The following is a 16,590-nucleotide window of genomic DNA, read 5'->3' on the forward strand; positions in this document are numbered from 1 at the left end:
CACTTCTATTTTTGAAAAGCATTTTTTCCACACCTGCCTAATGCTTTTGCACAGTTCTGTATATGCCTTTTTTCATACACTTTTGATATTGCCATATTATGTTTTAATAACTTTACATGCAAATAAATGTAAGAAAATGAGAATACTCAGAGCTTTAGCTCTGTAATTGATTTTTTGCTCATTGTTTTCTATTATTATTTCACTACATATCTATTGCTGTGCTGAATGCACTGTTCTGTGAGGTTAGGCTTAGAAATCTGTCTGTGACTGTGGAACCTATGTGAATAAAATATTAATTTGCAATCTTGCTTTCAACAATATTTTTTACACTAATACTGATAGTTGCCAGATGTAATATTTCCGGACACTGTCTCTTATCTACAAGAGTAAGTGCTCTGTCAGGCAGCAAAATTCCCCTAAAAGTTCTGATTTCAGAAAGGCAGTGTGACTCACTCTTCATGCTAGATATTGAGCAGGAGCCATGAGTCATTGTAGGAAATATTTTTTAGCCTACTGTTATAAGAACAGCCCAGAATGTGGCACGACTTGCGCCATCTATTGGATAACATGATTTTGACGTGGTTTCCAGATAGTTTAATGCAGACAACATACACAGAATCAATATATTATTAATTATATATTTAATATTGTCATGCCAGTATTACTTCAAAAAGCCATTCTAGAAGATGATGCCAGTCCATTAACTCAGCACCTTTATATGGACATATTTCACAATTTACTAGTTATAGGTGCAAATATGTCAAGATTAATGTTCTACCTCAAAAACAGTTATTGGAGTAAATTGTGCTACATTTAGTATAAGTATCATACCACTTAATACATCTGTTTTAAAGTCTGCTAAGGTCAGAAAATTAAACAGACACCTCCTACATGCAGGTTTGCTCCAAAATTCATGATATTTTCTAGCATAAAACGTAACTATCTAAAAATTGTTGGCCATGCCCCATCCTGGTACTCCCTGTCTTCTTTTTCATCTTTCAGCATTTGTGTTTTTTAAAGGTCTGTTTACACAACTTTTATGTATCTTTCCACAGCTTTGCCCATTTTGGTGCAGCTGGCATGAAAATGCCAAAAGTTGTAAAATCTGAAACTGAAGTATTTTATGTCAGACTAGCTGAAGAGCCCAGCGTTCCCTGGGCATAGTAACTAACTGTGGTTAGTTATAACAAATTATAATGATTATATTGCACATAAAAACCATGCATCTAATCCTATCCTGTGTGATACTGACTGCTGAGCCATGTATCTAATCCTATTCTGTGTGATACTGTCTGCTGAGCCGTGTATCTAATACTATTCTGTGTGATACTGTGTGCTGAGCTGCATATCTAATCCTATCCTGTGTGATACTGTCTGCTGAACCGTGTATCTAATACTATTCTGTGTGATACTGTGTGCTGAGCCATGTGTCTAATCCTATCCTGTGTGATACTGTCTGCTGAGCCATGTATCTATTCCTATCCTGTGTGATACTGACTGCTGAGCTGTGTATCTAATCCTATCCTGTGTGATACTGACTGCTGAGCTGTGTATCTAATCCTATCCTGTGTGATACTGACTGCTGACCTGTGTATCTAATCTTACCCTGTGTGATACTGGGCTCCCCCTGCAGTCTGTGTCAGAGGGTGGTCTGTGTTGGCACGGTAATAAATTGTGTTATTTCCAGCTTTACAGAAGGACGATAACACCATAGAAATGATAAGAATAATCGGCCTCAGTTACCACAACTGTCTACAAAGAAAACTGTTGCTGATAGCAACCAATCACAGCTCATTTTTCATCTTTTAAAAAGCTCTGGGACAGTGTGGCGAGTTTTGAGTGGTGACTTTTGTGTTTCAACTTTTATGTGGCGAGGTTGGTGTATTTGTGGTGAAATGTGTGCTGAGGGTGGTATATGTGTTGAAGCACGTGGTAGTGTGTGGCGCATTTTGTGTGTGTGTTCATACCCCCGTGTGTGGTGAGTATGCCATGTCAGGGCCCCACCTTAGTAACTGTACAGTATATACTCTTTGGTGCCATCGCTCTCATTCTTTAACTCCCCCTTGTTCACATCTGGCAGCTGTCAATTTGCCTCCAACACTTTTCCTTTCACTTTTTCCCCATTATGTAGACAGGGGCAAAATTGTTTGGTGAATTGGAATCCGCAGGGTTAAAATTTTGCCTCACAACATAGCCTATGACGCTCTCGGGGTCCAGACGTGTGACTGTGCCAAATTTTGTGGCTGTAGCTGCGACGGTGCGGATGCCAATCCCGGACATACACACATACATACACACGCACATTGAGCTTTATATATTAGATTTCTGGTATAAACACTCTGATGAATCAGGCACTGGGTCTTGGATGACTACTTCAAGACAGGTCCTCAGCAGGTTCTCCATGCTTCCATAGACTTGTATTCATTCCTAAACGCACATAAATCTAATAGTCATTGGGAGCGGGGCGGGGAGAATACGCTACGGATTGACCCTGGAATATTCATCCAAGACTTATAGTCCCTGGTTAGGTTTTCAAAGTATGTTTCCTCTAAAATGTACAACTTTTGTAGTAAACCAATAAAAATGCCTTAAAACATTGTTTCTCATTATTCTGGCATTTGGCAAATATTGATAATTCTGGTAATCCTAATTGACCTAAAATGGGAAAGGTTTATTCTGATTTCATGTCATATATTGACAAAAACATGCATATGTGTTTTATTATATAGTGTATGTAAACTTCTAGTTTCAACTGTATAACCTTCTCAGAATGGTCAGGATGCTATCAGACATTGCAGCCTCCTTCAACAGCTTATAGAAGTTATCTTTTATAAAAAGTTGGAATAATCATTTTTATTTGATGTGATAAACCTGTGCCCTTACAGATAGAACAATGTAGTTATTTATTCTAATGCAATCCATTTTCTTTTTTTACTCCACAGAAAAATATATGAAGAGCAGTAAGTATTTTAATACTACTTTTATACTACTTTTGTTAGTATGAGTAGCTCCATGGGTCAATTTTGTTGTATTTTTGTCTCATCTAAACATAACAAAACTCTAGAATACTGCAGTTGTGGACTGTAAAAAGCACCAAAACCAGGATGATTATAGAGAATGAACGATGGTGTATAGAGGCAACTTTAATTCTAAAGTTATGTGTCCTTCATCACCTATTTGTTTAGCGGCCTCAATGTGACTAAAATGAAGAATTAAGTAATTTTATACAGAGCCTGAATTAAAAATTGTTTTTGTCTACAGCCTCTATGCAGATGTATGCATCTTCATGGTAACGGACAGCAAACATACCCTTTGTAGTCTGATTCTGCAATTATCCATCTTTGTATCGTTCACCTACTCCTTGATAACATGTATTTGAAAAGTTAAAGTCAGCCTTACACATTAGATGACTAACGGTGAAACAATGCAACAACCAATGATGGTTCAAGCGACAGCCATCTTGGCTGTGTCTCCCATATACAGGAGCATTTCCTTGGCCAAGTGCTACTGTGTTCTCTATGGGAAATCCACCAACAGACTTCTCTTCTGACAACTTATCTCCTGGAGAATAATGTGTTTAGCAGTCTGAAATTGAATATGCTTAATCAATATCTAAGACGTATAGCAATAGGGGACATCAAGTCAAGACACTAGGCCTTGATATATCCAGCACTCGCAATAAACTCACTAGTTTAATTATATCATGAAAAGGTGAGTATTATTTAAAAATTGAATTTTAATAGGTGTTATATAAGAAGGATGATAGTTATTCACACAAAAATGTAAAAACTATAATTAACAGGTATGAAACATCCAGTTCCACAGTGGTGGCTATAGACCTAACAACAAGAAACCCAAACCACATATCAAGTACACTCAAATGACAGTGGTCAAAAAGTCAAAGGTCCCTTGCTTATGAAACAGATCCATTTAACATCAGAGGGTTAAGTGATCAGAAAATGAGTATACAGTATATACTGTAAACCAATCTGTCTCATTCAGGAGGGTCCAGGTATCTCAGACCATACCGTAGATCCCCATCTGGTTATAAGTTGGTGAGGTTTTGAGGTGGCCTTATTATGCCCTGAAGACATTTAATGGCCCTAGCACCCAAAGATTCCTGGCCCTACAAGGGCAGTCCACAGCTGTCCCTATATAGACGTACCCTAAGCTAGCCCTGCGTGCCTCCCGAAGTGTTTCTCCCTTGTTGGGTAATCAGGGGACAAATGCATAAAATCAGTATATGGGCATGGTATCAAATGCTCAGTGGTGAATTAGACATTTACAAAGCTAACATCATCCATTTGGCAGATGAGTAGAGCAGATCAGCAGAGACAATAATGACTAAACCTGTTAAATATGGTAAGTAGTAAGGGACAACACTGTCTCTTACTACTTACTGGATTATCTTCCAGTGGGTTCTTTTCGACTGTGCATCCATTAATAAAGTGCTGCTGGTTGCCTTCTTCATTCCTGTGTGAAACCTGTTTAATATGTCACTATTATATCAAAGCAATATAACAGAGCTGTAATAAATCATGCATGATAGATCAGATAATAGTTCACTGTTAAATATCGCATATCTCTATTTTCATGCCATAGAGGAAAACCGAATCTGCTGGACATGGGATCCCTGATGATTAAGCCTATCCAGAGAGTAATGAAATATCCCCTGTTGCTTTGTGAACTGATGAACTCCACTCCCTCCTGTCACCCAGACTACAGGACACTACAGGAAGCCTTCACAGTGATTAAAGACATTAACGGCAACATCAACGAGCTGAAGAGGAGGAAGGATCTAGGTACGCTGACAGACAACGTACATTACCTTTATGGAACTAGAGAAATGGAGTAAGCCATAAACCACCAAAAATTATGAGCAAAACAAATTGAGTTTTATTAGTACACATGAGACACACATATTAAAATGAAAAACGTGAATCCAGGTAAAATGGAAACATATGGAGGAGGCTTGGAGGGGAAACAGACAAAAGTGTATAAATAGGACCAATAAGGCAGATCAAGGAAATTACTGTGGCATAAGCCCAGAAATATAAGCAACGAAGGTAAAGTGCATGGTGTGCATCAAAGAATGAGCCAGTCATTGAAAAATCCTATCAGCTTACCCATGGTAGGACTTAGTAGCTGTAACCCTCCCCGTGGACCCTGATGCGCGTTTCACGTACCTGCTTTGGTGTAATGTTTCCTGACCTACTGTGTGCTATTTATAATCCTGATCCACCCTTTTGGACACCCATGGGCACCAGAACCTGGGTGCAGCTGCTGTACTCACTATTACTATGATGTTTATCCCACTGTGAAATACATGCACAATGTAACATACATCATTATTTGTAATCTGAGTGCTGTTGAGTAGAGAAACATTGTGCTAATATATAATACTAGCTTGACCCGTGCAAAATTTTTGCACATTGGTCGTCGGGGCGCAGGCAATTTCAGAAAAAGCAAGCTGGTCAAATGTAAATGCATTTCATGAGCTGATGAACACAGACAGGTATTTACATATGTAGATTGGTAATACAATAAATTGTTTTGATAAGTAGAGGCCAACAAATGTTTTCCGGTTGAGGTGCCACCTGCAGGTCATTTTGTCTTTCTGCAGTGTTTATAAAAATGAATGTTTAAACTGTATTTAGTGATAAAATCATGAATGTGTGGTTTGTTTGGCTGTTTTCTTGCTGAAGGGAGCAAGTTTACCTTTCAAATGGTGTATCATGTGTGTATGTGGGGAGAAGTAATCCCCGAAAAAGCAGTGCATGTATACAAATGTGTTGGTAGTGTGCTTTGGGCTACTGTGGTGCCACCCGCTGGTCATTTTTCCTTACTGCAGGTTTATGAAAATTACTGTTTAAACTGTATTTTGTGATCAAATTGTGGATGTGTGGTTTGTTAGGCTATTGTCTTGCTGAAGGGGGAAAGTTTAGCTTTCAAATGGTGTATCATTTGTGTGTGTAGGTGCAGTATGAGCGGGGATACAAAGGAATCACCGAAAAACAGTGTTTAGAAATAATAGAATAGATAAAACTGCCTGCATTTCTCATATCTTTTAATTCTGAGAATATCTTTGGTTTCATTACTCTTGACTGCGAGCCCATTAAACATCAGGACAAAAGGAAACTAAACCCCAAATTTCATTATAATTTTTGTAGTTCATTACTAAAACATTTAAAAATTGTTCCATCTACTTTGAACCTTTGACTATTAATTGAACTATAATCCTCTATGAGCTCAGGCCACTGTATGAATTTTCGATTTTTTACGTAGAATGTTAATATAACACGAAAGTAACTTGCCCTTTACCATCTGGGTGTAATATTTTATGCCTTTTGATATGTTTTTTTTAGTGCTGAAGTACAGAAGGGTAGATGAAGAAGAATCTCTGAAAGACAAACTGTCCAAGCTCAGCATTCACTCAATTACAAAGAAGTCAAAGAGAGTGACCAGCCACCTGAAGATACTTACTGGTAGAGAACAGGCATGTTCCATTTACACGTCTCATAGTTTTTTTAGATACAAAACACATATTGCATCAATGTATTATAAAAGGATGTGACACATGCTGCATTTGCAAAGTAGAAAGATCAGAAAACATTACATGTGTTTTAAATGTACCGTAATTACATAGAACTTACTAATATACTGTACTTGAATTATCAAGCTGCCCCATCCTCATGTAGTAACAAAGATCTCGGCAGCTTCACTTCCAGCTTACGTTTGACCAAGAACGGAATTTGCTGTGTCCTCATTGTGAGGAGTCAGATTTCTACCTCTCCTATGTTGAAATCTAGACCCTTACATTCTGCAGTCTCCCGCGCTTCATCTGCTGCAGAGGAGATTGCAGAGGATAGTGCCTTGCGGCAACTCTCTCCAGAGGCTAAGTCCTTTGTTCCCTTCACTGAGCATGCTCATGGGACGAGCTCCCATTGGAGTTCGGGAGTCAGGTGCTCAGGTCCTGTGTTAAATCCTATTGGCTCCTCTTGGAGCCTTGGAGATTTCCGGAAGGTCCCGTTTGGTATAAAAATCGCACATGGCTGTTCCGCCATGCGCTAGTATTTTTCATACTTGCTGCTGTATGTTTGCTGATGGATGCTTGGACTGGTGACTGACTTATTAAGAAACACCTTCCCTCTGATAATACGATTGTGTGAGTGTTTGGGTTCAGCCAGTAGCAGCGCTAGCGCCAGCGCGCCTATGCTCCATCTACCTCAGCAGCTAGCATCCTGCATTGCGCCAGCGTTATTGCAGCGCCTTACCAGTGGCTCAGTTGTTTCCGCGCTGCAGTTGCAGCTTATCTCTGCGTCCACTGTTGCGACGCCATGCACCTTATTTAACGGTAGGTCTAGACGGAGTAGTCCTGTTGTCTATGGCTACTCCTGTGACTCTTAATACCGTGTCTGCATCGCTGAGGCTCTGTGACCTTGAACAGACTCAGCGTTTTGTGTATGCTTTTGCCTGCAGCTCTGTGAGAGTAACAGAGCTTGCTTCAGTGCACATTGGGTGCAGTTAAACCCTGTGCACATTACCGCCATAGTGCTCTGCATCTACTAGCTGCGGTTTTTCCATCCTCCGCACGGTGGACCCCGAGCAGCGAAGGCACTTTATTTATATTTTTTATTTAGTGCCTTCCGCCACTCCTAACAGTCATGTCATCAGCACTGTTTATTCCAAATATGTTTTTCTTGTTTTGTTTTTACAGAATAACAGCATTTTTACTTGCAAAACAATTTTTCAAGTTTTCTTGTACTTTCCCTTTTATTTTTTCCACATTTTTGCAAATTTAATTTCACTATTTTTTTTTACAGGAAGTGTGTCAGGTCCTGCTCACAGGCCACCGTATCTGAGTGACCCCACTGCCATTTTTCATCCTGGGTTGACCATGGAGACCATCGGCATGACGTGATCTGAATCGTATCATGCCGATCGGAGCAGAGAGGGAGTGCATACCCTCTACTAAACAAATCACTGCCGCTATTGACAGTGGCATTAGAAGGGTTAAACACCTGTGATCGGTTGGAGCCTCGATCATGGGCATTACTGCAGGATATATATCATAGCTGACACTCGATTATTTCCCCAGCTCTACTCTACTAGTGAGCCAGCATGATCGTTGTGCCGTACATGTACGGTGGATGTCATGAAGGGATTAATTTCCTTGGCAACAAGCTGTGCACTATGTCAATTTGTAAGATAAAATCTCTAACAGCAGCGTATTCACAGCAGATAGAAAAAGCAATTCAATTGCAAACCTGCTTATTTTCTTGCTGTCTAAATAATCATGCCAGTTTAATAACATGAGAATACCCCCTTTAAGACTGAAAGATTTTTCATTGGAATTAAAGTTGATTTGTCAATTAAGTTGTGCTATATATCGAAAATGTATCATCTTGCTGATACTGTATATCGTATCAAATTGCAGGTGAAAGACCAGATATTTAACAAAGAAGAAAAAACTTTCAGAGGTTTGGAGAAGACTGTCAGGTCCTGCGTCAAGAACATTTCATGTACACTCCAGCTTATGCAGGTGAGCCTTGGTGTAAGCTATACAGTTGGACACTGCTATTATTGGCAAATATTGGTTAGATTAAGTCTTCTACCATTTCAGAGTCTAATGGACAAACAAGCCATTGTCTATCGTAAAGAAGTACTCTCAAGAAATATTACAATATGTATGTAATGCGATGTACACTGATGAGTAAAAGGGTAACAATGTTTTGAACTTTTGACTTTCAGGCTCCTATATCTCACATCCACTATGACTTCGAACATGAGACTCCATCATTTTATAGACAATCATCTTGGCTTTCTCCTACATAAATTTGACTTGCAACTATTTAGCATATGATTAGTTATGCAGATTCTTGTCATGTCACTGCATTGTTACTGTTTTTCACCTGATGATGGAAAAATCTTTTCCTTCCTGTATACTACAAATTACAACCTGTCTTCACATACATTAATAGCTCAGTGTATTATTGTATTGATTCCCAAACGAAAGATCAACGGTCAAATCGAGGAGCAGCCATGAAGAAGATTTCCCAAGAAAAGAGAAACAGCCTCATCCAGCTCATCGATAGTGGTCTCTCGATAAAGAAAATTGACAAACTGCATCATGTGAGTGCCATGTCAGTTGGAAAAATATGAAATTAAGTCTGTCCATCAACTCAACAGCCAAGAGGTAGATGTTGATATCACAAGATCTTTCAGTTCTGATGCAACAAACATGGCAGTGGAGGTGGCTCGAATACTTCGTAATAGTGAGTTCACAGACGTCCATGGAAGCACCGTGCGACGCATGTTACACAAGTCAGGAATGGTGGCCCGAAAAAAGGTGAAGAAGCCTCGACTTCAATATTGTCATGATAAGCGTCGGCTCGAGTTTGACCAAAAGTAACGTGGACAGTAGAAGATTGGAAACAGCTGAATTGGAGCGATGAGGTGAAAGTCAATAGACTAGTTTCTGATAGGTGCAAATGGGTGTGTAATAAACAAGGGGAAAGGGGTATAATGGACAGAGAAATTGAAGGAACTGTCTAGTTCAGTGGAGTATGCCTGATGATATGGGGTTGTTTCACACACAAAGGTATTGGATACTTGACCAGTATTGATAGTGGTTTCAATGCTGAGAAATAGGTGTGTATCCTAAAAGACGAGTTACTTCGTACACTCGAGTACTATGGGTATAAAAAGGACGACATAGTGTTCCAGCAGGTCAATGACCCGAAGCATATGTCAAGATTGGTGAAGAAATGGTTCAATGACAATGAAGTAGAGGTGCTAAAATGGCCCCCACAGTCCCCAGACCACAACCCAATCGAACACTTTTGGGTAGAGTTGAAGAAAAATCTGTATAAATACCCAAGTGAGTCAACTAGTATGTACCAACTTTGGGAACATGTAGAAGAGACCTGGGATCAGATGACGGTCGAGACCTGCTTGAATCTAATCGAGACATTACCCAGAAAGATTCAGGCAGTATTGAAAGCCAAAGGTGGATTTACTAAATACTAATTAAATAATAATTAAAATGTACAATTTTAGGAACAAAACAGTAACAATGTAGTGACATGACAGGAATCTGCATTACTAATCATATGCTAAATAGTTGCAAGTCAAATTTATGTATGAGATAGCCAAGATGATTGTCTATAAAATGATTTGGTAGTCTCATTCAAAGCAGTAATGGATGGTGGGATATGGAGCCCGAACCTCATAAGTTCAAAACATTGTTACCCTTTTGTTTGTCACTGTAAATGAAATAAAATTATTACTTATCTCTAACTGCCTTGATTAGCAGATCTGCTCCGGTCCTCTTCTCTGCTCATGTGACTTGACTACTGATTTGCCAGATCACACTGAGGTCTATATTTGAACTGAAAATGTATTTATTATATAAGTCTATGGAGCAACAGATCATGATTCCATAGGCTTACACTGTAAAAGTGAATTCCAGGTCACACATACAGCCCAGTATGAATCGTCAAGTTAGAATTTCAGTCACGTGAGTGAGAAGAGGTCTGGAGACCACAGAAGATGGCAATTGGTGAGTATTCTATTGCACTTACACTATATCACATACATATTTAGATGGGTTTAAGGAATAAAAATTTATTGAGAATGCTTCTTTAACTTGCCCATAATTCTGGGTGAGTTTACTTGAAGGTATGAAATGTCTGTTAAACGGCTATGTATTGTATCTTTCTAGGATGCTTTGCCCTTGGCTGGCCAAAATGTTATTGGGCTACAAGATTTATTGCGAGACGACACCCAAGAAAGTCATGAAGATTTAAACCCACAAAGGAGTGTGGGAATACAGTATGAGAAACTGGTGAGTGTAATGTTCCTAATCACATAAGCATTGCTAATGAGCATTTAGGTTATTGGATTAGATCACAGTAATAGATAACTAATACAAATTCCTTAAAACGGGGTAGACTGGTTCTTTAAAATTAATGAATGGGTTATCCAGGACTATGTTAATTTCTTACTGTGGGCCTAAAGGGGGTTTTACACATAGCGATATCGCTAGCAATATCGCTATAACGTCACCGATTTTGTGACGTTATAGCGATATCGCTAGCGATGTCACTATGTGTGATACTTACCTCCGACCGGCTCCCCCGCTGTCCATCGCTGATCGCGCGAGATCGGCCGGCTTCATTTCTCCTCGGGCGCTTCCTGCTGGCGCCGACGAGCGACGTGTGGAGGCGGGCGGGAGGACGTCTTCATCGCCACGTCTGAATGGTAAGTATCGTCCGCTGTATCGCTGCTGCATCGCTGGTGAGTCTGCCTGTGTGGCAGCTCACTAGTGATCATTTAGCGATGCATCAGCGATCCTGACCGGGTCATATCGTGGTCGGGATCGCTGGTGCATCACTAAATGTAAAGGGGTCTTTAGAACCAACATGCAGATAGTTGTTAAAGGGAACCTGTCACCAGGAGTAATGCTATTAACCTCCAGATAAGAAGGTTAATCTGCAGGTTAACAAGCATTATGATGCTGTACGCTGCCTGCACGCAGCCGATTGCAGTGGGGAGAAAATTATCAAAATTATCTTTGTTCTCCCTGCCAACATTCGGAATTCAGTCATGGGGGGGCGACTCCCCCGCCCTTATGACTGAATACCGAATGTTGGCGGGGAGAATAAAGATCTACTGTGTGCAGACACCAGACAGCATAATAGCGCTGTTAAGCTGCAGCTTAACCCAATATCTGCTGGTTAACAGCGATATTCCTGGTGACAGGTTCCCTTTAAGTACCTGCCCAGTGCAGATCTCTGCCAGCTCAGAGCTGTCACTAACCAAACCTGTTGGCAATTCTGCGGCTTCCACTGATGTTACATCAACAGAGCAGTTTCTGCTCTGCTCTGTTGACAGTGCTTGAATGCCGATGTCATGCTGATTGACAGCCGTCACCCAGCTGCATAGATGTGGAAAGCCGGCTATCAATCAGTATGATGTTGGCAGACATGCCCCGTCAACAGAGCAGAGAGAAGAGTAAGAGCTGATCTGTTCATGTGGATCAGCTAAACCACTGTCAGAAGCAGGAAGTGACCCCTCTAAGCCAGCATCTAATAAAACAGACTAATTATTTAGCAACTACCTGCTTGTTGGCTTGTAAGGCAGATAAAACACAATGTTCCTTCTACTGCAGCGTGTGCAGCAGAACACTTATGGTCACTATCAGAGTCCTTTCCTGTTTTGTCACTCTGGCTCCATAAAACATCACAGAGTCACAGTTCTTTTCCAACAGTTGAACTTTACTAAACAATAGGGCCATCACATTGGCAGCACAGGTTATACACAGAGACGTCTTCTTATCTTTCCCTGCGATCCGGGCAGGCCCCATTCTCTCTATAAGCTTCCTTTTCCCCGCAATCCCTGCCATATCTCTGGACAGTCCATGTCTTCAACATCACCAGCACCCTGTCAGTCCCTCCTCTGGTTCCAATTGGGAAAGGTGCCGGAAATGGTATCCCAGCTGCTTCTGCCCCGGTTGTAGACCCCAGATCCTTCTTGGGGATGGTCCCGTTGAACTGCTGCCCAACTGCACTATTCTCTGCCTGGAGCCCCATACTGCCATTGCAGCTTTATCTCCATGGCTTGCACTCTGTCTGGACTCACTACTGCATGCACCCTGCCCTGGGCAAGGCTGCCCGGGCTCTGCTGCCTAAACAGGAAATCCCTTTCCTATATCCCTGTATCATGCTGCTGCGATGCAGGTAGGTGCAGGCTCCACAAGATGGCAGATGAGTGGAAGCAAGACTGCACCTAAACAGAGCTGGCCTGCAGTGCAGCAGCAAGGCTACCTCAGGTGGCAGCAGAATAGTCTAACTAGCCGGGTCAAATCCTAGACAGTAGCGCATTACCAAAGGAATAAGCAAACTCAAGGTCAGGGACAAGCCAGGGATTTAGCAATGGTCGGAAGCGGGTAAGACAAAGACAAAAGACAGAAGCATGTCAGGATGCAAGCCAAGTCAAAACCAGGGTGTCAGCACCCTAAAGGGAAACACTGAGTCAGGACGGGAATAGGGGAAAATAGACACAGGATCAGATAGCACACGTAGCAGGACCAATCAGATCAATCAGAGTCAGCTACAACAGCCCAAGGCAAAAACTATAACTGACATCGCCTGCAGGAAGCAGCGGCAATAAATAGCAAATCTGAACCCAGACTGAGGCTGAGAAAGGTTAAACCCTTCATGACCAGACCGGGAAAAAGGGAAAACAGGACTCCAACCCAGGTCTGGATCATGACACCCTGGCTCTGCACTGCCCTGCCCTGTAACTCCTCCCAGCTGCTAGACTCCTATGCTAACTAACACCCCTGTCTATTCTAATCCCCCTATGCAGAGGCGTATCTAGGCTCTCTGGCACCCGAGGCAAGAATTCGGTTCGGCGGCGCCCCCCCCCCCAAGTACATATGCGACTTGCACACTTAGCCATGTACCCACGAGCTGCTCCTCCTAATGCTCTCAATGTTCAGTAAAAAACTGAGAGAAGCAGGAAGAGAAGCTCGTTGTCAAGTATGAAAATCGCACATGAGTGAAGTGTCCATGTGATGACTACTGGAACCTGCAGAGCTGAATCCTGACATTGCAGCTTCTGAATTCTCACAACGAATGCACTGCACACATTTAGGATTCTCCCTTGCCGATGTACAGTCATGTCAGCACAAGTATGTGATTTATATACTTCTGGCCACATTCCGACTAGACGTGCCCGGCCTTGCTCTGTTCATTTTCATTGAGTGAGGCCACACATGTCTAGTCAGCATGTGACCGCATGTATGTAAATTACCGGCATGAGAGAATCCTAACAGCGTTCAGTGAACACTGTGAGAATTCAGAAGTCTGCAGTCACATAGAATGTCTGCAGACTCCATACAAACCTGGACAACCCCTTTAATGTTCCTAACAAATAAAAACATGAGAATTATTCAGTATCACAAATAACATTTACATCCAGGTACCTTATAGATGACATCGTCTCTGCAGTCAGTCTCCTTTTCTTCTAGACCCCATGATGAGTTTTCTCATCCACAGCCGTCTCTGTAGACTTCCATCTTCTCCGGTCTTCTGCAGCAAATCTCCACACGATGCCCTTAAAGATAGAAGAGTCATTATAATGCCCCTAAATAAAAATGTCTGCAATATACTGTCTCCTCACACTATTCCCCTCTAGCATCCCACCTGTTCACCATACTGTCTCCTCATATATTTACCCCCTCACTCTCTATACTGTCTGCTCACACATATCCCCGACTCCCCATACTGTGTCCACTTACATTAACCCATTCGCTCCCCATACTGTCTGCACCAATCCCCCATACTGTTTCCTCATACATACTCTTTATTTTGTGTCCTCAAATCTCCCCACACATTAAATCCCCCCATCCCCAACATACATTAAGTACCCTCATCCCCATTCCAAATCCCCCCACACATTAACCCAATCCCCACTCATTAACCCCCATCAGCACTCCAAATACCCCCACACATTAACCCCAACCCCACTCATTAACGCCCCCATACATTAACCCCCATCCCCATTCATTAACCCCCGCACACATTAACCCAATCCCCACTCATTAACCCCCATCACCACTCCAAATCCCCCCACACATTAAATAACCATCTGCACTCCAAATACCCCCACACATTAATCCCCATCCCCATTCATTAACCCCCGCACATATTAACCCAATCCCCATTCATTAACCCCCGCACACATTAACCCAATCCCCACTCATTAACCCCCGCACACATTAATCCCCATCCCCATTCATTAACCCCCGCACACATTAACCCAATCCCCACCCATTAACCCCCGCACACATTAATCCCCATCCCCAATCATTAACCCCCGCACACATTAACCCAATCCCCACTCATTAACCCCAGCACACATTAATCCCCATCCCCATTCATTAACCCCCGCACACATTAATCCCCATCCCCATTCATTAACCCCCGCACACATTAACCCAATCCCCACTCATTAACCCCCGCACACATTAACCCAATCCCCACTCATTAACCCCCGCACACATTAACCCAATCCCCACTCATTAACCCCCATCACATTAAATAACCCCCATCTCCACTCCAAATCCCCCCACACATTAACCCCATGGCATCCCCACTCATTAACCCCCATCCCCACTCTAAATACCCCCACACATTAACCGCCATCCCCTCTACAAATCCCCCCCATCTCCACTCATTAACTCCCCCTCACCTCCCATCTTCGGTGGTTCTTCAGCTCCACAGTGGAGCACACTTACCACCAGCGTTTGCTTTGGGCGCCGGGGAGTGACGTCAGCAGCGTGATCACATGACCTGATCACGCTGCTGACGTCGCTCTGGCCCGGCGGTCAGAGCTTCAATTGTACAGGCGTCTGTATAGATGCCAGTACAATTGCTCCCTGGGAGCCGGCACGGCCTCCTTCTCTGCGCCGGCTGTCAGCTTGACAGCTGACACAGAGAACCGCCGACTCTCAGGTGGGGGGCGGCAGAACGCAGCCGCCAGGGAGGACACTGCGGACCGCTGCATTAGGCGGCCTGACTGCGCCCCCCTGCTGGCTGCGCCCGGGGCAACTGCCCCGGCTGCCCCCCCCTAGATACGCCACTGCCCCTATGGTCCTATACTATCTAAGATCCTATCCTAGATCTAAGCCTATACACAGTACCTGACAGACACATGACATTACAGTACATAAACATTACATTTCTCATTAATAAACAATGAGGTGCTGCGCATAATCCTGTGAGCAGCTACCAGGGGAGAGGAGGTAAGTGAGGGTCCCTGCCACCTTCTTACAGGCTCATAGTAAAAAACAAATTTGCCCTGGATAACACCTTTAAATTTAACCGATCAACTATCTGAAAGAAGCCACAGTGAAGTGTCCTCTTTATTATTCACACTGCTCTCGAAGCTTTTAGTAGTGGCTATGCATGATATTGTAGTCTTCTGCAGCTCCGTCCTAAAAAGAGTTTACCACGTGAAACTGAAAAGGTTTTTTACATAACCGTGAACCGTGAACATGCCATACTGGCAAAATTTTCATGGCCCCCTTGAGACTCCGCCCATGCTCCACCCCAGCCCCGCCTCCACCCTTGAACTGTCCACAGCCCCACCGCTTTCTCTTGGAAAAACTTAACTTCTCAGCAATCACACATTAACAGGTCCCATCACCAGATCACACATACAACCAGCAGCTTTTATTTTGGCCAAAAGATTTTTTAAGTCGCCACCACGACACGGTAGAGTCTTTTGGCCGGGCCCTACTCTACTCTATCCTTTTAAATATTTGTTAAAATTTAGCACTTGGAATCAGATTGATAGTACAATCAAAAGGGCCATGTGGTGGTAAGACCTTGGCCTCCTTTTCGGAAAAAACATCCTCAAAATCCTTCAGGTACTCCGGAATACCTTCCAGTAATGCAACTTCTACTACAATTAGGACCACATTTAACAATCTCCCAAGACTCACAGTCTATCACAGGATTGTAACCACGGGAACCCCAACACCAGTCCCGTGGGCAGATTGTCTAGAACAAAACATGAAAT

The 16,590-nt window shown here is 42.5% G+C and overlaps 1 protein-coding gene across 1 annotated transcript in view; it reads left to right on the plus strand.

Annotated features, from left to right (window-relative positions):
• Window positions 1-16,590, plus strand: part of ARHGEF38 (Rho guanine nucleotide exchange factor 38) — a 181,762-nt gene that overhangs the window by 100,145 nt on the left and 65,027 nt on the right. Inside the window, exons 5-9 of the mRNA XM_073571813.1 lie at window positions 2,943-2,960; window positions 4,603-4,802; window positions 6,366-6,496; window positions 8,438-8,542; window positions 10,724-10,846. Of these exons, the coding sequence (XP_073427914.1) occupies window positions 2,943-2,960; window positions 4,603-4,802; window positions 6,366-6,496; window positions 8,438-8,542; window positions 10,724-10,846 (577 nt within the window). The remainder of the gene's footprint in view (window positions 1-2,942; window positions 2,961-4,602; window positions 4,803-6,365; window positions 6,497-8,437; window positions 8,543-10,723; window positions 10,847-16,590) is intronic.

Source organism: Dendrobates tinctorius, unplaced genomic scaffold, assembly GCF_039654945.1.
Source record: "Dendrobates tinctorius isolate UK_male_01 unplaced genomic scaffold, ASM3965494v1 ptg000030l, whole genome shotgun sequence".
Lineage (NCBI taxonomy): Eukaryota > Metazoa > Chordata > Amphibia > Anura > Dendrobatidae > Dendrobates > Dendrobates tinctorius.